General features: G+C 41.6%; 1 protein-coding gene across 1 annotated transcript in view; it reads right to left on the bottom strand.

The window, feature by feature from the left end:
- Nucleotides 1–5,214: 5,214 nt before the first annotated feature.
- The window catches only part of LOC308611145 (putative helicase senataxin), a 61,570-nt gene continuing 44,832 nt past the window's right edge, over nucleotides 5,215–21,952 (bottom strand). The window contains exons 17-24 of the mRNA XM_081260040.1: nucleotides 21,593–21,742; nucleotides 20,310–20,417; nucleotides 16,853–17,040; nucleotides 16,140–16,232; nucleotides 14,288–14,452; nucleotides 10,731–10,829; nucleotides 10,038–10,125; nucleotides 5,215–6,031 (exon numbers count right to left, since the gene is read on the bottom strand). Of these exons, the coding sequence (XP_081116166.1) occupies nucleotides 5,279–6,031; nucleotides 10,038–10,125; nucleotides 10,731–10,829; nucleotides 14,288–14,452; nucleotides 16,140–16,232; nucleotides 16,853–17,040; nucleotides 20,310–20,417; nucleotides 21,593–21,742 (1,644 nt within the window). The 3' untranslated portion in view covers nucleotides 5,215–5,278. The remainder of the gene's footprint in view (nucleotides 6,032–10,037; nucleotides 10,126–10,730; nucleotides 10,830–14,287; nucleotides 14,453–16,139; nucleotides 16,233–16,852; nucleotides 17,041–20,309; nucleotides 20,418–21,592; nucleotides 21,743–21,952) is intronic.

Raw genomic sequence — 21,952 nt, 5'->3', positions numbered from 1 at the left:
TTTTTTTATATTTTGAATTTTATTTTACTTTTTTATACAGCAGGTTCTTATTAGTTATCCATTTTATACATATTAGTGTACGTATGTAAATGGTATTTTTAAAAGAACTAGAGATTCACCGTGTTTATGAGTTTATTAGATTCACTAGATCAGGTTAAATACTAGAAGAGGTGGCAATTAAAGGGCTTAAAAAGAAAATTAGGGAACAGTTCTCAGAGCTTTCTGAGATGCTCTTCCTGGGTTAGAATCCTCAAATTCGGCTCAAATAAAATTTTCCAATTTTTTCTTTAAAAAAGTTTAATTTAAAAAAATAAAAGATTTAATTTATAAATGCACTTAAAAAAACAGTGATGCCCTTATGCCTTTTTATGGCAGTAGACTATAAAAAAAAGATCAGAATTAACTATTTCAGATACTTGCAATGACCAGGGTGGGTATTTGGTAAAGGAAGCAGCAGCAATGTTTTGTAGTTTTCTGGAGGACCAGGGAAAGAGGCCCGTGTGAGCGGGGACTGTGGGAAAATCCTCATAGAAAACCCATCCCTCTGACCAGAGGAACCCAAATAAGAGGTCCCTGTGACCTGAATGGTGGCAGTGTGGTTTTTGTTTTGTGTTTTTTTTTAATAATTTTTATGGGAGTATAGTTGATTTTAAATGTTGTGTTAGTTTTTGCTGTACAGCAAAACAAATCAGTTATACATACACATATATCCATTCTTTTTTAGATTCTTTTCCCATAGAGGCCGTTACAGACTAACAAGAAGCGTTCCCTGTGCTATACAGTAGGTCCTTACTAGTTACCTATTTTATACATAGTAGTGTGTACATGTCAATCCCAATCTCCCAATTTATCCCTCCCCCTCCCCTTCCCACCGGTAACCATGTTTGTTTTCTACATCTGTGACTCTATTTCTGTTTTGTAAATAAGTTCATTGGTACCATTTTTTTAGATTCCACATATAAGTGACATCATATGATATTTGTCTCTGACTTACTTCACTCAGTATGACCATCTCTAGGTCCACGCATGTTGCTGCAAATGGCATTATTTTGTTCTTTTTTATGGCCGAGTAATATCCCATTGTATATATGTACCACATCTTCTTTATCCATTCCTCTGGGGATGGACATTTAGGTTGCTTGGCTATCGTAAATAGTGCTGCAATAAACATCAGGGTGCATGTATCTTTTCAAATTATGGTTTTCTCTGGATATATTCCCAGACCTCCTTCCCCAGCCCCACTCTGCAGCCCTTGGGAATCTCCTTCTGAACAAAAGCAGAGATGGCCAGCTGGTTTTTGGTGGTGGGCCTCGCCCCACTCAGGGCCCGTGGGGGGACCATTACTGAGGAAGGCAGACGTGACCCCGATGGGCCCCAAGGCTGCTCCCCCTCCCTCCTGAACCCTTAGGAGCCAGGCCGCAAGGCTGGCCACTCGACGGAAACACCTGAGAGTGAGTTTAAGCTTAAGTTTAAAAAAGGAAAAGGCGACAAGTACTTGCCCCCAGACCCATGAAATCAGGAATTCTACAGTAGGGCCCGGGAGTGGGAATTTTTCTGAAGTTCCCCCAGGTGACTCCAAAGTGCACCTCCCAGGCTGAAAACTACTAACAATTTGATTTGCAGCAATACTCCTTAGACCAAAGGCAACAGTGTCCACCAGCACGGCTGGGCCCAAGCTCTAACAAAGAGAGCACAAAGGCAGCTCCTGTGGTTCCGAGCACCTTCCAACTGCAGACACCATTTATGCCATTTGACTTGGCAAATGCCTTCTGTACAGCAGGACAGGGTGACGATAACTCAGTTCCTTTCAGAGTCATGGAGGGATCCCCTGTGTACAGAACCAGCCTTCACGGTGCTGCAGAACATTGGGAATTCTATTTAAGCTGAAGCTAAATTTTAGTTTCCTCCCTGAATTATTTATTCCTCAAAAAATAAATGGTGAACCCCAGGAGATGGTGGTGACAGCGCGTGTTGGTCAGGAGGGACTTTAAAAATCACTGCTCCAGCTGCTGCAGTAACAAATTCCACAAATAAAATGGCCATCGCAGAGCGCTCACCTCCCATCAGGTCACTTGGCAAGCTGATCTCGCCCCAGAACACGTATGTCACTTTACGCTCGTGGGTGGTTGGTGCCTCCATCCGGAATGAGTGGGAGGCACAGCGAAGCTGATGGTGCCCATGTCCTGGCGGAGCACAGCACATCTGACTGCACCCCCTGAAGCCACTGCTTTTATAACACGAGTTGTACTTTTGTAACCAGCAGTGGTGACCCCCAACTTGGCCATCTATTCCCTGCGCCCCCATTGGCGCCCCGGGAGCTCCTTTCGTGGGTCACTGTTCATCCATCCCTCCTCTCTCACCCGCTCCCCAATCTTAGCCTGGAGGTGAGCGTGCGTTTCTGGACCAAACGTCAACGTGTAACTGACACCACAACTAGCCACAGTGCACCCTGCAACCTTACGGGTAAGATTCCAAGAACAGCTGAGAAGCAAGGAGAGCTGGGGTTGTGGACTGGATGAGAAACCTGAATAAAACAAATCCCCACCAGATAATTGTGGCATAAAATAAATCTAATGGCAGACTAAATGGAGTATCTGGGAAGTACCTTGAACCTTCATTCAAAAACACATAACTCCTAAACCACGTCAGTTTTCTTGTTTCCACTTTTAATTCTGCCATTTTCCCTTAATGTTCAGGTTTTAACAAAGACAACAGGGCTATTGCTTGCCAAATCCCAGCTAGGAATTCAGAGCATAGAACAAATCAAAACTACAGCAAAAAAATTATCAATCTGTACAACTAACTTTAGAAAATAGTTTAGTACAATTTTGTTGTAAAACTCATTTACAGGAGGTTAATCACATGTACTTATCAAATTTCCTCCTGATAATACATGAAAACAAAAACTCAATAAACTATGCATAGTAAATCCAAAGCAAATTATATACAAAGAAGCAAAACAAATTTTTAAGTACAATATATGCATGTTCAAAGAACTAAGACTGAAAGAAGGCCACTTTCTTTAACGCCAGGGCAAGGACGAAACTAACAGCTGCATTTTTCACCTGCAGTAAGGTTAACCACCAATCAACAACACTGCTATGACAGCCACATCAGGAAAGGCCACACTGTACATATGAAATGCTTCATGCAAATACATACATCAACAGGAACCACCAATCGATTCCAATGCAATGTCAGGTATGACTGTTTCCTGCTGGGAGAGGCTGTCAGGACACAGGCTTGCTCATTACCAGAGATGATGCACTAATTCTCACGTTGCCAGACCAGGTGGAAGGTGGACCAAAAGTGAACACAACGTGTGAGAACAGGCACCAAACTTAACTGGAAATAACATCGTTTGGGTGGGGCAGCAAAGTACGTACGGTGGGGAGCACTTACTTCACGTGTTGTGTGAGCGGAGTGGGAGAAGTTCCTGACCCAAGCTCTTTCCAGCATGCCTCTTCTCTAAGCTTACAGGTTTTAGATTCTCTACATTGTCACTACAAGTGTCTGCTAAATGAAGCATTTTACCAAGATAGCAGGAAAGTAAACTTAAAGAAACAATGAGCTTTCTTGCCAAAGGCCAGGCAGGAAGCTTACGAAGCCCCTACCCAGAGTGGGGCTCAGCCCGCCTCTGTCAACAGGGAGCAGGGGCTAACTGTGGGGACAGAGCACGTGCTCCCCGAGTGACAGGAGTGTTCAATCCCATCAGCAGAGGTCTGGAAACCAGAGGGAGGGACAAGGGTAACAAAGAAGTAGCATGCTTAAACCTTTGGCAACCAAATGTTTTTTTTTGAAAGCTCTTAATAACCTGCTTCAGTAGAATTCCTGATGAACACAAAGCCCTTTTTGCTTAAAAAGCAGATGACTGAAAAAGTTTCAAATGGTGCACATTCGTCTTCAGGAATGCATGCTTTCTCCCCCAAATTAACTAGGGCTGCAAAGCATTCACTACAAACCGCTAGTTCAAACAATGGTCAACTGTTACTAACACAGATTCTCAGTCTGTGATACCTCAACATCAGTGTGTGTGCGCTTGGAAAACTGGACTTTGACATTAGGCAGCCCTGCCCTCCATCAAGTCTCTCAAATCACCACCCACCATGGCCACCTCCTTTCACAGAAGCACAACCCCTCTAACCAGATCTTCCACCACAGCGGTGTATTTGTGTCAACTTACGATGGTTTCCAAAGATGACAGGCAATCTGTCAACTCTCTCCCTGTTCTCAACTCCCAAGCATTTGCACTCCTCTCCCATCCTTCGCTTTTTAGAGGATGTTTCTCTCCTGCCTAAAATATTGTATCTGGTCTGCCCTAACTGGTTCTCAAGCTGCCTGGTGACCAGTATCCCTTGGGAAGATGTTAAACATCCAGATTTTCATGAGTTGGATTCTCTTGGTGATCCCCAGGCTTCCACAAGCCACCCCAGCACTGCTCCAATACTTGGCAACCACTGGATTTGTAACCCACCAGTTGCAGGAAATTCACAATATGCTGGGGGGATCTGAATGACATTTCAAGAATTATTCTTTCATTTCACATTCTTCTATCTCACGAAGAATGAGAATTTTAGCTAGAGAACTACGTGCTGACTACAATGGGCAGACAAACTCATCACAGAAATGTAACATCCTGTGCCAAGGTGCCTCGTCTAAAAAGGTGCAGGAGTGGAACTTCACCTAACAGAGCTCTGCTTCCCAGGGTCTTGCCCAGGACACTCCAGTTGGTTTAACAGGACTCTGACCCAACGCATTGACTCACTTCTCTCAGGCCACCTGGGCTGTTAAAAACGTCTGTTTGCTACAACAATCTCTGAAAGGAACTGCCCTGCTCCCATCTTTTTTTTTTTTAAATATAAGGTTGGTTCCGTTGAAAATGATTAACATTTTAAGCAGGGGAAAGAAAAGCTGTCTACCAGATTAAATTTTAAGAGGATTCTGTTATTTGCTATACAAATATACATTCCAACTTTTACAGCATCCTCTTAAAATCCTCCAGTCTGACCTTTCCTACAGAAGAACAAGAGATCAACATTTTAAGTCTTCGACTTCGAGGACATTATTACTGATACACAAATGCCTTCTGAAAGCTTTTGCAACTGACAAAATGTACTGAAGATGACCAAGAGGCCCATGTGTTAGGATACATTTTCTGTTTTCCAACAGCACACAAACCCCTTTAAGGAAAAAAAAATAATCTTATCTGGACAGTCCTACTAGCTGGTCATCTGAAATGTGCAGTAATGCTTGTGGCTGACAGTCTCATTTGGCTCCACTACAAAAGCTTCCTCTTCTTCAAGCTACTGTCCTCCTCCTCCAGTCCCCTCTCGTCCCAGCCTGAGTTCCTCTTTGTGTGGTGGCTCAGAGAGCCACGCCTCTCCTGATCCCCCTTGGTGAAGGCCCTGGTCTCCCTCCTGTGGCTGAGTGCCTCCCCTTCCTGGGCACATCTTCTCTCACTCGTGGAAGTATTGGTACTAGCAGCTGGAGGATCACACTGCATGTGAGGTCTGTGGTTGTTCACAGCAGCTCCCTTGGCGGGGGCCTGCTGCCTGATACTGGTCACATCCTGGTGACTTCCGGGGGAGCCTGGCTCTCCAGAGGGAGGCGTTGCTCCAGGATACTGGGGGCTCGAGGGCTGCAGCTCACAGAGGCACTTCCCTTTGGCTTCACAGCCCAAGCCCATCCTCCTAAGCAGTCGTGGGTCCCGAAGCCAGTCCTGAAGGGGTGGCCTTTCAGGGTCCTTTGCAGTAACAGTGACAGTGGCTTCTTTGGACTCAGAGGGTGAGGGGTACAGGGAAGAAGCAAGAGACATCTTGGCAAATTCACTGTCTAGCTTGTTGCTGGGCACTCTGCCCTGGGGTCTGGACACCTCTGGGGTGATAGCAGGAGGGTGAGTCAGACTTCTCTGCAGTACGGGCCTGCGTTTCAGAATCTTCATTGCATCGTGTCTATAGTTTTTGTTGCAAGTCTTAATAATGGCACCACGCTTCTGCGCATCCTGAATCAGGTGGTTCCAATGCTGGTTTTCCTTGAAACAAAGAGAAGGAAGAAAATTACATCCCAAAGAAACACTCATATGCTTGGGAAGCAGAGGTTCCAGCTTTCACTTCTGAACAAATAGTAAGTATACTTTCGTGAACAGATTCTCAAGAATCCATTACTTTTCAGACAAGGCTGAAAGGAAAAATAAGGTCGAATACAAAACTATAAAGCCATGCTGCTAGAACAGAACACTGGGAACCACCTCTAAGAAAGTACTTCCATCATTTTACCACTGATACTCAGGCCACGTGGTGAATTAGCTGTCATGCAAATCTGTACCAACTGCCGGTAGCCTCATGTAGCTCTTTAATCTTCAATTAAATAAAATTAAAAATTCATTTCCTCAGTTGCACCAGCCACATTTCAAGTGCTCAGCAGACACATGTGACTAGGGTTAGTATCCTGGACAACACAGACACAGAAGGGCTCCGTCATCCCACCAAGTTCCCTTTGACACTGCTGACCCTAGAGTCTTGCCTGTCTCCGGCCAAGGCTAACATTCTGGAAGAGGAAGGCTTGGTTTCAGAAAGCTCTAACTCTTGAGTGCATGCTGACTGTTCTAGAAAGAGGACCACAGTTTGCATCAAATTCCCAAAGGCTTCCCAAACTCCCAAGGGCTAAACCATCTTAATCTGCTGAGATAACTATTCCAAAGATGTCGTCTCACTTGTGTCTCTTTTCTAGAAGAGCTTAAATTATGAAAAGCACATCTAAACGGAAAAACAAAACAAAAACCCAACTCACGCATCTCTCCTCTCTTCCTTTTAGAGTTTCCTCAGCAATAAATTGCTTCTTTACAACCATCAGAACTTGGGCCTCTTTAGACAGAAGAAAGAGAGAGTATGAGGGAGGAAAAAAAGACAGAGACTGAAGGAAAGAGAAGGAAAGGATAGCTCCCCTCATGGGGGCTCCTGCACTATTCATGAAGGTGGGTAAGGGTATAGCAGTGAAGCTGCATACATAGTACTGACCTGCTGTGTGACCTTGGTCAAATCACTTGACCTCTCTGAGCCTGTTTCCTCACTGTAAGGTATGAATAGTATTTTATTTAAATGACTCTAAAATGTGCGTTGAAATAAAATAAAATAAATAAAATGCACTTTATTTTCACATTTTACCATTTCTGACTTTAGGGTGCCTCTAGGCCAGACAGCAGTTTCCATGTATGTAATCCTGGAGGAATTCATGGCTGGGCGACTACAACCTCTTGACTTTTAGTCAACAAACCACTTCTAAAAAGAATGAGTCCTGGCTCTTGCCTGAAAAATCTTTCCACAGACATCCTCTGATAAGACAAGAAAGTACCAGCACTACAACTTGGAGAATGGAGATCAGAAGTTGGAAAAAACCCCGGGACCACAGTGGGGCCCTCTCATGACACGCCTCTGACTGCACAGGGAATGGTTCGAGCGTCAGCAAGGGTACATGGGATGGTGAATGGGGACGACCAGAGTGTTAGTCTGAGAGTGAGATGCTTTCAGGGGTATCTTAGTCTACCTATTTTGCTGTTTTTCCTAGGTATGAACAAGAGTGGTATGACACTGGGTTGGCCAAAAAGTTCATTCAGATGCTACAGAAAAAAAAACAAATGAACCTTCTGGCCAACCCAAAAAAATCTGTCTAAAGTCTAAAAGAGTTCTTTCAGTCACTATAAGACAAAAATTCTAAGTGAAAATAAAGTGTCACAGTTCAATAGTGGAGCATAAAATAATGACGCACATTATATAACTATTGGCTTCTTGGATTTGATAAACTATGGTGGCAATGCAGACCTCACAGGGCCTTTTAAAGTAAGTCACGTAAATCAAGTGCACGGTACGGTGACCGCATGCATCAGGAAGGTGCATGTAAGCAGTACCAGGCTCAGATCTCCCTGACTCAGGAGAGCTCTTGAGAGTCCTACCCTGTGGCTGGAAAGCAGATGTAAAGCAGATGGCCTTGCTGCTATTTCTGCCAATTCTACTGCACCTAAACTTGCTGTTTAATCCAATCCCTAGATCACAAAAACAGTTCTGAGAAGGGGCTATTAGTCTTGATTTCTCAGAGGAAACCGAGTGCCTTAATCACTGATTCTATCTCCATAAGGGAAACTGGGCTGAAAAACCAAAAAAAAAAAAAAAAAAAAAAAAGAGGCTCGGGAAGGGGGAAGCCCAAGGACAAATACGCAAGTTGGATTGCGAAGTCCAAATGATAAAGTGGAAGTTTTTCTACTCTGTTCTGTCAGTCTCTTTTTGTCACACTGGCTTCCCAGAGTGAAGATAATAACGTCTATACTGCAGCTAGACGTCAGTGGTCTTCAAATCTGCGTGACGGTGACTCTGGGGCTCACAGAGACTTACTCGGGGGGATGTGAGCACGTTTTCTGGGAATCAATTTCCAAACCTCAGCTTCCAAACCCCAGTTCCCTATGTCCTCCTGGGGCTTTTCTGCCCTTCCACTCCATCCTTCACAACCACAAGTCTCACCTGTCCCAAATCTGACCACAGGGCACACAGCTAGGGGAGGTAAACACGCCTGGGTGTCAAATAGAGGGGGTGGTAAACAGAGGGGTGCCCATGAAGGCTCCTGCAATCAGGGCATCTAAGAGACACAACTCTATAAACATTTTACTTTTCGGGTTTGAACATTATCAAAATTCAACTGTGTGAAAAGAGTAATTGTTAATATGTTACTCAACTGACAAGATATCATTTGTTAATACTCAGATCCTTATGGTCACAGGAAAAATATATTTTTTTAAAAAAACTCTTCGAGGTAACTATACATTCATAGGAAGTTACCAAAACAGTCCAGAGGTTCCACACACCCTTCACACAGTTTCCCCAAATCGTTATGAAAACCAATTCTTTAAATTTTCAAATTTACATGTAAAGTTTTTGTGGCAGAAAAGCCTAATAGTCATATTAACAGAAAGCCTTTTAATTATGAAAATATATAAACTACCCCCACTGAATTTTATCCTAAACAGTATAAATGGCAATTCAATTTTAAAGAGCAGAAAGAATAGCACTGCTCTCTATTCCACTGGATATATTTAAGAGTGGCATAATGGATTTATTTTTAATAGCTTTCTTTTAAAATGTCAAATATTTACAATACATTAGAAACAAAATCTTTATCAACACTTAACGATGAAACATTTTCAATATAAACTTAAAAGCGGAGGATACACAGCTTTTAAACATTCTTTCAAGGGGGTACACAAACAACAAAGGTTGAAGACCACAAATCTAGGTAAGAGCTGAATGAGAAAGACTGTATTTGGGTGCCCTCTGGTGGAACTAACCAAAACAGGGGAAAATCCTACTGAGTTGGCACCTCTCCTGAGATAAAACAATGACTCTGTTAAATACAGAAATTAGAGAAACTGAGTTATTACACCTAATGAGGCAGGCAAATACATGCTTTATCTAGCTGTGGTTCACCAAATTAAGCTGTACTATTACTATTTGTCGACTACACATGTAAACTTGCCCCTCCTTCTACAGGAGTATCTGTACGCATGGATGAGCTCTGATGCCACTCACCCCTCAAGGGAAACAGCAAGCAGTGCTGCTCTAAGTGCCAAGACAGAAATGAAGATCCAAGCACTTTCCTGCAAATTCCCCCTCTCTCTGGCATTAAGCTAGGCTAATAGCCACATTTACTGAGTGTTTACTAAGTGCTAACCAATCTTCTAGCACTTTACATATATGGGTTTACATGTCTTCTTAACAATTCTACGATGTAGATACAATTTTTTTAAAGCTCATCTTGAGAGTACACTACGGATACCTGGGTCTTGGGCTAAGAAAGGGTGAGCGGTTTAGGCATTATAAAAGCTCCCAGGAAGAAGCTGCTGGAGGACAAAACAACCAGTGGGAAGAGGCTCATTATTGTTTGTAGCCTCAAAATCATTTCCACTTTGATGAAAAATAAAAACAAAACCTCAACCCGGTATCAGTCATCATGAGCAAACTCTGGAGTTCCCCGGTCCTCTAGAATGTACCTACCATCAGGGTCCTCAAATGTCCCAGGATGAAGAGGCTGTACTTGGCTCGTGTGATGGTGACATTCAATCTCTGCAAACTTGCCAGAAACCTAAGCAATAGAAGGAAAAAAAAAAGAGTTACTTCTTTCTTCAGAAAGACTCGGCATGTCAGTGTAGGTGAGACACAGGCATTTCAGACAGCTTTTCTTGGGCTCCTGCTTTAAGCTCGTGGTGCAGGATCCGACACAGAAGCAATTCCCATTAAGGACAGCAAACAAACAAGAGGCCCAGTGCTTTCCTTCAAAGTGATGCATCTGTCTGTCGATTTCCTATTTTGACTTGGATGAGATATTGGAAATTTTAATGGTATGATTTTTAAGCCTTCAAAGATCCTAAAAATATGATAGTAGATCAATTATGACACATACCATGGAGAGGAGCATGCCCCTGCAAAATATACTGGATTCAATAATCTGTTTCACTCTTATCAAGTGAAACAACAGATTCACACTGTGACATGGGTTAATACACAAGGTACCAAGAGAAGCAGACCTAACAGTGGATCAACTTCACAACTTAAAAAAGAAACCTTCATGATATTACTCAATTTTTTATATAAGAAAATAGAGCAAATGATGGTATTCTCTAACAGTGATTAAAAAGATCTAACTCTGGATCATAAACAAGCAAAGAATCAATGATGACAGTTACCCACCCAATTGAGCCTTGCATGGCATTTGCTCTGACACATGTAACAATAATACAGTCTTTCTCACGACCCTGGAAGGCATCCACGGTATCTACTTCTGCTGGCCTATTTACGAAGAGAGAAACATATTTGCTGAAAAAAGATAATTATTAAATATACATATTTATACAGTAGTATTTCTTACTTTTGTAGTGCTATCTTTTAAAACTGGAGTAGAATTCACATAACACAGAATTCACCATTTTAAAGCACACCATTTGGTGGTGTTGAGTCCATTCACTACAGTGTGCAGTCATCACCGCTATCTAATTTCATAGCATGTCCATCACCCAGGAGAGAAGCCCTGTGCCTATCAGCCATCAGTCTCTATCTCCCCCTCCCCAGGCCCTGGCAACCACTAATCTACTGTCTGTCTCTATGGACTTTTCTACATGGGAAATTTCATATAAATGGAATCATAAAATATGGGACCTTTTGTGTTGGGCTTCCTTCACCTAGCATAATGTTTTCAAGGTTCATCCGTGTCGTAGACTGGTAACAGTACTTCATTCCTTCCACGACTGACTATTCGCTTGTACAGATACACAATTTACTTCTTACCTATGTACCATTTTGGGACATTTGGGTTGTTTCCACTTTTTGACTATCATGAATAATGCTGCTACGAACATTCATGTACAAGCTTTTGTGTGAACCCTTTCTCAATTCTTTCAGGTATGTACCTAGGAGTGGAATTGCTGGGTCACGTGGTAATTCTATGTTCAACTTTAGGAGGAACTGCCAAACTGTTTTCTGCAGTTTCTCATCAGCAATGTGTAAGTATTCTAATTTCTCCACATCCCTTCCAAAACTTGTTATTGTTTTTTTTTTTTTTTTTTTGTAATGATAGTCATCTTGGTGGGTGTGAAATGATATCTCCTCACTGTGGTTTTGATCTGCATTTCCCTCATGACAAATGATGTGGAGCAGCTTTTCATGTGCCTGTTGGATTTCTGTTTATCTTCTTTTGAGAAATGCTCTTCACATCCGTTGCCCGCTTAAAAAGTTAGATTATCATTTTATTAAGTTGTATGAGTTCTTTATATATGCTGGATATGACTTGTCAGATAAATATTTTGCAAGTATTTTCTCCCACTCTGTGTGTTGTCTTTTCACTCTTTTGATAGTGTGTCCTTTGAAACACATAAGTTTTTAATTTTTATGAAGGCCAATTTACTTCTCCTTTGGTTACTGGTGCCTGGGTATCATATCTAAGAATCTGTTGCCTAATCTGAGGTCATATAAATTTACCTTTGTTTCCTTGTAAGTTTTATAGTTTTGTCTCTTAGACTCAGAGCACTCATTCATTTTGAGTTAATTACTCTATACAGTGTGAGACAGGGGTCTAAATTCATTCTTTTGCGGGTGGATATCCAGTTATTCCAGCACCATTTGTTGAAAAACTATTATTTCCCCAATGAGTAGGCTTGGCACCCTTGTTGAGTATCAACTGGCCATGAATGTATGGACTGATTTCTGGAATCTCACTTCTATTCTATTGGTCTATATATGTCTACCCTTATGACAGTACCAGTGTTGATAGCTTTGTAGTAAATTTTGAAAGAGGGAAGTGTGAGCCCTCCAACACTGTTCTCTGTCAAGCTATTTAGGGTCTCTTGCACTTCCATGTGAATTTTAGAATAAGCTTGTCCATTTCTGTAAAAGAAGGTAGCTGGAATTTTGACAGAGGTAACAATGAATCTGTAGATCAACCTGGGGATTGGTGCCATCTTAACAATATTAAGTCTTCCGATCCATGGACATGAAATGTCTTTACATTTATCTAGTACTTTAAATTCTTTCAACAACGTTTTGTCCTTCTGTGTATGAGCTCACACTTCTTTGGTTACATTTACTCCGAAGTATTTTGTTCTTTATGATGCTAGTGTAAATGGAATTTTAAGAAATTTTCCTTTTCAGACTTCTCTAGAGTGTAAAGAAATACAACTGATTTTTGTATACTGATCTTGTACCTTACAACTCTGCTGAACTTGTTTATAAGGACCAGTAGTTTGCATAGATTTTTTTAGGTTTTTCTAGATGTAAGAGTATGCCGTTTGTTTTTTGTTGTTATTGTTGTTAGCTTTTTGCGTGTGTTTTTTTGTTTGTTTGTTTGTTTTTGGATTTTTTGTGGCCACACAGCATGCAGGATCTTAGTTCCCTGACCAGGGATCAAACCCATGCCCCCTGCGGTGGAAGCATGGTGTCTTAACCACTGGACCACCAGGCAAGTCCCAGATTATGCCATTTGTTAAGAGACACTTTTACTTCTTCTTTTCCAATATGGATGCCATTTATTTCCTTTTCTTGCTTAATTGCTCTGCATAGAACTTCTAATACAGTGCTGCACAGAAGTAGTGCAAGTAGAGAGAGTAGAGAGTGGCATCCTTCCTCATCATAGGGGGAAAGCTTTCAATCTTAGCATCAAGTATGATGTGTTAGCTGTGGGTTTTTCATAGATGCTCTTTATTAGGTTGAGGAAGTTCCCTTCTCTTCCTAGTTTGTTGAGTATCTTTATCATGAAAGGTTACTGCATTCAGTCACATGTCTTTTCCACATTTATTCAGATGATCACCATCATGTGGGGTTTCCCCCTTTAATACGGTATATCACACTGACTGATTTTCATATGTTGAACCAACCTTGCATTCCTGAGATAAATTCCACTTGGCTGTGGTAAATAATCCTTTTAATATGCTGCTGAGTTCAGCTGCCATTATTTTGTTGAGAACTTCTGCATCCATATTCATAAAGGATATTGGTCCATAGTTTTCTTTTCTGGTGATGTCTCCATGGCTTTGGTATCAGGGTAATAATGGCCCCATAAAATGAGTTAGAAAGTGTTCCCTTCTATTTTTTGGAAGCATTTGCATAGGACAGGTGCTAATTCTTAATGTTGGACAGAATTCACCTGTGAAGCCTGATCCTCTGTTTTTCTCTGTTGGAAAGTGATTACTAACTCACTCTTTTTACATTTAATAGGTCTATCCAAAGTTTCTGGCTTTTCCTAGAGTCAATTTTGGTACTTTGTGTGCTTCTAGGTGCAGAAACTTTTGAGTTAATGGATTTCTAATATTTAATTTTTTTATTTTACTGTTGAGGTATAAAGGAGACAAAAACATGATCTTCACCCTATACATGAAGGCACTAAAAGGGTTAAATAATTTATTGTAAGGGAAAATGTGAATACATGATTCTCAGTAGAGTTAGAATTCAGATAACAAGTCATCCAACTAAAGGTAAAGGCCTGAAGAATTTCTCAGTCACTTCCATTGTCAAGTGTAACGGTGATGACATTTGAACTGGCAGGAGGCACTCCATCTGCAGGGGCGACACGTGTAACCACACTCCCTCCCAGCACAAGTCTATGGAGCCAGGGTCCTAGTCTCCTTGTTCTATACTACCAGGGTCTAAGACCACTCCCTAGAGTTAAGTTTCCTTTGCTTCTTTCCTTCTATCCCCTCTTTCTTCTTTTTAATTCAACAGAAAAACTCAAAATCTCTGTAAAAATAGAGATGCCTCACCCTTTTCTATCAAACTCTTTGTCCAAATCCTTCTGAATCATCGTCTTCTGAGCCTTGTAATGGGTTATTATGCCAATGTTTCGGAAAGTAACATCCCTTCTTCTGTCTTTCATAAGTTTAATTATTTCCATTACCAGTTTTATTTCTTGAACATTTACATATGAGCTAAATAAGATGAAAACAAAAAAATACAACACATCAAAACTAATAGCAGCCCAATTGCTAAGTTAAGTTCCACTTTGTTTTCCACTACAGTAAAGGGTACATAGGTAGGTTTCATCTTTATTCAGTCAGCAGTGATTCAAAGAGGCTGTTATAATGACCATTAATATTGTACATATGAATAAATATAAAAATAACTGCCCAGTGAAACACAAAGTTGTAGGAGAGAAAAGTGGTTCGAGTTACGTGATGTTAAGGCACCAGTTTCTTCACTTATTAAAACAGGGATAGCCACAGTGAGAACGAAAGTATTCATAATAATAATGAAGATATGACTAATGAATAGCTAACATTAAGGATTGACTATCTTCCCCACACTGAGAAAAGTGCTTCAGATGTACTACCTTCCTGCATTCCCCACCACAGGTCATGCAGATCATGCACCACATGACCGAGAGGATGGCAGCCACACGGACTAAATGTGACCCAGCTCCCAGAGATGAACAAACACGGGGCCCTACAGCAGGATCACGTCCTCTGTCCTTGCTGGCCTCATCCTGCACTCCCAACTCATCTCCTGAACTACAATGCGTTCCCTCATCACCATACCAAATGCAACATGTGTGCACACTGGGGGATGCCCTGCACGCGCAACTTTATTCCCGAGGCTACCTTATCTGTCTCACTTTAAAGCCTTAAATATTCACTATTCTAATTTCAAGACTTACTATACGGACAAGCCAGTCAGCTAGCTTTCTTTTCCATACCTGAAAGCTTTATTTGGTCACCTCTCAGGCCAACTCTCTTCCCGTGACCATCCATCTCCATAATACTTATGCGGTAAACTCTCAATCCCCTGCTCCATTCCAACAGACCCCACTACAACTTCCACAGTCCCTCTGGAATAGCAACCCCCCAGCCAACTGCTCCGTATTTCTGACTTCTTCACTGAGGGGCCCCTCCTTCCACCACTATTAACTAATATCTTATTCTCATGGAGGACACCACTTGCTTTGCAGCTCTCTCTTGACACAGAGGTGGAATTTCTATTTCTTCATACGTCATGATGCAGGGGTGGCATTTCTATCTGTGCTAACAAATGCAGCCTCCGGGCTCCTCCTCCTTTATTCTCTCACAAGAAGCCCCGGCTCCTCTGAGATGCTTGCTAATTAGCAACCACTGCTCCTTTTGTGCTGTCATTCACAAACCACCTGATTCACAATCCAACATGCTGGAAGTATTGTCCACCCTCTGCCTCACACCTTGATTCAACTGTATCTGTACTTATCCGTCACAATACTTAACCCAACTGGAACCATTAATCACCACGGTGATGGCCTGGTTAATGTCTGTCTCGCCTGTTGGACCACAGCAGCCTTGCACTGGGGCCACGTCTGTTTTACTCACAGCTGGGATCTCAGCATGGATCTACTGAAGTGCTGACCGCATTTTAGGTAACATAACCCCCATTACCCAGTTAAGAAAAAAATAATCAAGACTGAAATATATAAAGACATCAGTAATTTATGATTGAAAAGGTGAAGTTATCAACCCAGCTAAAAGAAAATGATTGTGCACTGGCACTAGGCAGAGAGATTTATATGGAAAGTATTTTGAATTTAAATATGAACAGAAACAATACAAAAATTCTGGGACCATCAGTGGGGACTGAAGAAAAAGGAGAACTTACTCATTATCCCGCTTTTCTGAACCATCTTCAACATCAAACACGAGGTAGGGTTGAAATGGCCAGTCAGATGAACACCGAATGGTCTCTGTCATTCTACAAAAGAGCAGCCACCATTTAGAATGCAAGTCAAATTACAAGAGAAAATGTTTTAGAATTATTATTACTATTTGTTCTTTCTGTGGAAGAGAGCAAGGGAAAGTTAAGAGGACAAGAAGGACCTTCTTTTTAAATAAAATTAAATACTTGTAAATAACATATTTTAGTGAGAGGTAGCAGGTGAATTTCATTTCTATTCTAGTACTAGGGAGAATGACCCATGTAAATTAAAATATAACAATCATGATTGGAAAGTTACTCATAATACAGTAAGTGAAAAATGCATGCTACAGTATACTATGTAGAGCATGGTGTGCTTTTTTCCTCCAAAAAAAGGAGAAAAAGTAAAAAAAAAAGATGTGCATAGTACAAGGACTGGAAGTAGATATAACAAAATGTTACCAGTGATTACTTCTGGGTAGTATCAATAGGGGTTGGGTTTATCCCTTTCTTTTCATTTATCTGCATTTGCTACAATCAATAGGACTTTTGTAATTAAAATTATTAAACCTTTGTGTTTTTAATAACAAGACCTAAAAGCACAACAAAAGAGCTATTCTTCCTAAGCAGCCAAACCTACAAATAAAACAGGTGAACATGCAATGAACAGAGCTCACCTATTTGTTTTCAAGTTCCTGTTATAAATGTAATTAGAAGGGAAGAGACATATGTCTGGGTGCATCCTGTACTGAATGGTGAGCTGTAAGACAGGCAGCCTGCCAATCACGTTGTGCTCCACGTTCTCTTCCAGAAGGTTGTAGAAGCGGGCCATCATCGACTGGTCATAGCCATACTCCTGGGCCTTCTGAAAGGAGGAAAACAAAACAATAATCTGCAAGAATTCATGTGTACTTTTCCCACTATTAAAAAAAAAAACAAAACAATCACTGAGCTCTCAAATGTACAAGGTATTACCAACAACCAAAGATTCAGAGAGAGAAGATATTTCCGACTCCAGCCCTAGAAAAGCCATGTAGCTTGACTACAAAAGTTAAGGTATTTTCCCCTTATTTAGAAAACCCACATACTGCTTATGAACGAGATGTGATCTTGTGAATGACCACAACTGTCGCTATTTTATAGGTGCTAACAGGGGTCACCTGAAAGAATCAATGATAAAAGCAGCAAAGAACTGTAACCCAGATTTTAACAATTATTTCTGGGCTATGCTATCACAACTAGAAATAATGAATGCCATTGTAAATAAGCCTCTGAAAGACCACTTTCTTCATCCATCCATCATATACCAAGCAGCTAAAATTTGGGGTGCTGACAGTCTACAGTGAAGATCAAATGTCACAGAGCTTACATTCTAGTGGAGGACACAGGCAACTAAGTTGATTTCATAAATCCAAGAAAGGGTTACAAAACCTGTGATCTGAAACACAGTGACTTAATTGACAAACGAAGAAAACTGTCTTAATGTTATCACGGTCGTGCCTTGGGATATACTTTTCAATGGTAGCATCATATCAAGATTCAAAAAGTATTACGTCTTAAATAATCTAGAAGCAAAAAATGTGCTCTGGAAAACCCACTAGGATGATGCAATCTTTATGAGTGACGTTGACAATATGAGCGTTGAAGATGTATGTGCAAAGTTTTAATAAACCTGTTTCACAAACTATCAGAGTGGAGAAAACAGGCGTTACTTCTTATTTATATTAGTTATATATGTGATTATTTACATATGTGATATTAAATAGGTTTGTATAATTAAAGAGAATATTTTTAGTAGACATTTGGCAATTTCATCTATACCCCCCAAAGTTTATCTATTCAAGTTAGCTAAAAAACCTCATTTATTTCACTCTGTGAAAAAAGAAAGAGGTTTATATGAGGTAACACATCTACTTCCAGAAAAAAAAACTGAGTCCATCCTACAAAATGATGGAGATTTTTATGTTTTGACATGAACATATATCCCTGATCTATTTACTGACTGGAAAAAAAGGTAATTTGGTACAGACTGATTCTTCCACCTTTAAACAAGGTCAAAACCTACATACAGGGCTTCCCTGGTGGCACAGTGGTTGAGAGTCTGCCTGCCAATGCAGGACCCAAGGGTTCGAGCCCTGGTCTGGGAAGATCCCACATGCCACGGAGCAGCTGGCCCCATGAGCCACAATTACTGAGCCTGCGCGTCTGGAGCCTGTGCTCCGCAACAAGAGAGGCCGCGATAGTGAAAGGCCCGCGCACCGTGATGTGGAGTGGCCCACACTTGCCACAACTAGAGAAAGCCCTCACACAGAAACGAAGATCCAACACAGCCATAAATTAAAAAAAAAAAACCTACATACATATACACAAATTTATACATTCCCTATAGCCATCTGACATTCTGAATCTAGTAACTTATTTACTGTCTGTTACCCACTAGAATGTCAGCTTCATGAGGGCGAGGATTTTTTTTCTCTTTGTGGTATGCGGGCCTCTCACTGTTGTGGCCTCTCCCGCTGCGGAGCACAGGCTCCGCACACGCAGCCTCAGCAGTCATGGCTCAGCCGCTCCGTGGCTTGTGGGATCTTCCCGGACTGGGACACGAACCCGTGTCCCCTGCATCGGCAGGCGGACTCTCAACCACTGTGCCACCAGGGAAGCCAGAGGTCAGGGATTTTTGTCAATTTTCGTCACTGTCATGACGCCAGAACTTAAAAACAGTGCTTGAATTAGCCTGGCACTCAATGAACACAGACTGAAAAAAAGTCAACACACACATGCCCACAAACTGTTCAAATACTCACTAAACTGTTCATAGTACTTATCCCTAGGGTTAGAAAGGCATGCTGAGAAAATTAACTTTGTAATTATTTTCTGAATCTTCTCAATAAGCCTCTATTATTTTTGCAACAATAAGAAAAGCCCAAATGGATTTTTCTCATTTCTGCTGTTTTTAATCAATCACCAAAGGAGACAGTGAAGTTGAGGCCTATCGACAACCCTTTTCACTAACCACGTGCTAAGGCCCTTCAGGAAGTTAAATCAGTAGGTTTCTGAAATACTGCAACTATTCAAGGAATGCAGGGCAGAGCTGGCTCCTCCTAGGTCTCCACAAGCAGAACCCCCCACAGCAGCTCTGTCCTATGGACAAGGTTTTCACTCAGGGACATGGGCGCTCCTAGGCTACTCCCTTGAACAGTCACGCACGAGTGTTCAGACGTCAAAGAACTGCACTATCATTTTGATGATTCCAAAGTCAAAAACAATACTAACCAAAAAAACCTGCTTTCTTTCCATAACGTAACAGAAATGCTGTGAAAATGGTCTGTTCTCTGGGACAGTTTATGCAGCCACTACTCTATATTTGTACAAATAATCTATGTATCAGTAAAATGCTCAAATTTCATTAAACTTCAAAACCGTCATCTAGACCTATGAAGATTACCCAAAACATCTGAATCCTGATTCTGCTGTGCATTTCTAGGAGCCATCTTTAGTGAGATTTAAGAAACGAAGTGAAGGGAACCACAACTTTGGTGCTCATCTTCCCACAAGCACAGCCCACAACCTCTTTCCTTTCACCACCTTCCCTTTCAGAGGATGTGAGGGACACCGGCATTTTCCTGTGCTATAGGATACAGAATCCTAAAATTGAAAACGTTACTGTAAGAATAATTTCTCTTTATACTGTTTTCCTCAAATTTGCACATATTGAAAGATAAATCAGGAGGTTGGATTCTATTCCCTGCTTTTAAAGTTTTTCTATTATTATTGTTTTGGTGTTTATGTTACTAAAATAAATCAGATACAGCCCTTAGAACAGCTGCACACTGCCTTTCCCAAAGGAACAGCCCACTGCACATGGGACATCCTCCTCCTAAACTTCTGGTCTGTGACACTCACACTGCTCCTGTCACACACACATAAGCACATTATGAACAAAGGAACATTTCCGGAGACTTTCACTATGAAGGCTCTCAACAGTGGTTCTCTTTTCTCAGCCATTCCCTATTTATCCTTGCAAATAAGAGATGATGATCCAAGAAAGACCGCCCCGCCGCCCCCCAAAAAAAAAAAAAAAAACCCAAACAAGCCCCTACCACTTTAAAGCAACACGAATGTGAAAAAACATACCATAGAAATGACTGTGGGAGGGAGCTGCTTAGGATCTCCTACAAGGATGAGCTTGTTGCAACGATGTATGAGTGGAGTAAGAGTTTCAACTTCACAAGACTGTCCGGCCTTGGTAAGAGAGTACAGAATGGAGACATAATCAGAATTATCTCTATTATTTATTTATCCATATACAGTCTATCCAATTCACAAGTGTCCTAACCATTCAGAAACATACACTTTCTCCTTCTGCACCAAAGATCAAAAATAAGAACTTCCTTTGGTTAGAAAACAAAACAACAAAAACATTCTAAATGCCGAAGCGGGGGAAAAAGACCCACACACGTTTTGAAGTCAGCCACCACTCAGGTGCCACTACCACCTGGGAAGCAGCCCATAAGCAAGAAGGGCCATGTCATGTCCCCAGTTTGTCTTCTTTGTCCCTGCTGGGCACATGCCTGGGGGGACTGTGTGTCTGTGTGCCCCACCCCCTCTCTCTTCCTTGCTCCTCAGTAGGCCGCTTCAGTTGCAAGACTCAAGCTTCTTTTCAATTCAATGGCATTTCCTTCAATTATTTCATCACTTCCACCTTTTCTATTCCTTCGTTTTGGTGAATACTGGATCTTGGATCTCCTGGATGGGTTCTCTGTACCTCATTTTCCATCTCTTTTGTCTTCTGGCTCTACATTCTGGCAAACAGTAGGTACCCAATAAATGTTTGCTCAATGAATGAAGTAGAAATAAAGATGTTAGCTGAAAATACGGTGGCTCAGAGCTGTCCAGAGTTATATTAAAAATGCTTCAAAAGGTCACCAGAGGGCTTCCCTGGTGGCGCAGTGGTTGAGAGTCCGCCTGCCGATGCAGGGGACACGGGCTCGTGCCCCGGTCCGGGAAGATCCCACATGCCGCGGAGCAGCTGGGCCCATGAGCCATGGCCGCTGAGCCTGTGCGTCCAGAGACTGTGCACCACAACGGGAGAGGCCACAACAGTGAGAGGGCCACGTACCGCAAAAAAAAAAAAAAAAAAAGGTAACCAGAGATATCCCAAGCAGGAGCTAGAATAATCCTTGGGAGGGATTTTATGAAGAACAATCAGGAATCTCTAAGACTACAGTCCCGATACTGAAAAAGCAATTTTCATCGTGGTGGGTCATTAGCAGCGTATTTCAACATAAGAGAATACATATGTAATGGCAGGTCAAAATCAGATGCAAAGACCACTTTGTCAACATCTCGGCAGCCACTCTTCATCTAAGACTTACTCCTTACTCCTAGCAAAGCTGTATGGCCGACTGCTTACTGACCTCATCAACAATGACACAACTAAAGGGGACACCCCCTTGCCCACGGAAAGCAGCCTCGAGCAGCAAACCACCACTCGTGCTCAGTGTGCAGCAGATGATGTGGGACTCTAAGATGATGATGTTCTGTGTCTTTTGTGGGCATCCTTGAACCTAAGAGAATAAAAGTTCATCAACATTCAGTTGTATATAAATTCTTAACTACACTTATTATGTGGCAGAATAATGTCTAGTAAATGTTAGGTAGGAACCTCAAGCCTAGAAAAGAGAAGAAACATTCAAGATAATCAGAAGCCACCAAAAAGAACACTTTGCAGTGGAGTCTAATCTCAGAACATGAGTTAATAATAAGCACATTAAGAA

The sequence above is a fragment of the Mesoplodon bidens genome, assembly GCF_964165515.1.
Source record: "Mesoplodon bidens genome assembly, contig: HAP1_SCAFFOLD_210, whole genome shotgun sequence".
NCBI lineage: Eukaryota > Metazoa > Chordata > Mammalia > Artiodactyla > Ziphiidae > Mesoplodon > Mesoplodon bidens.
This window is presented reverse-complemented; position numbering and strand designations above follow the sequence as displayed.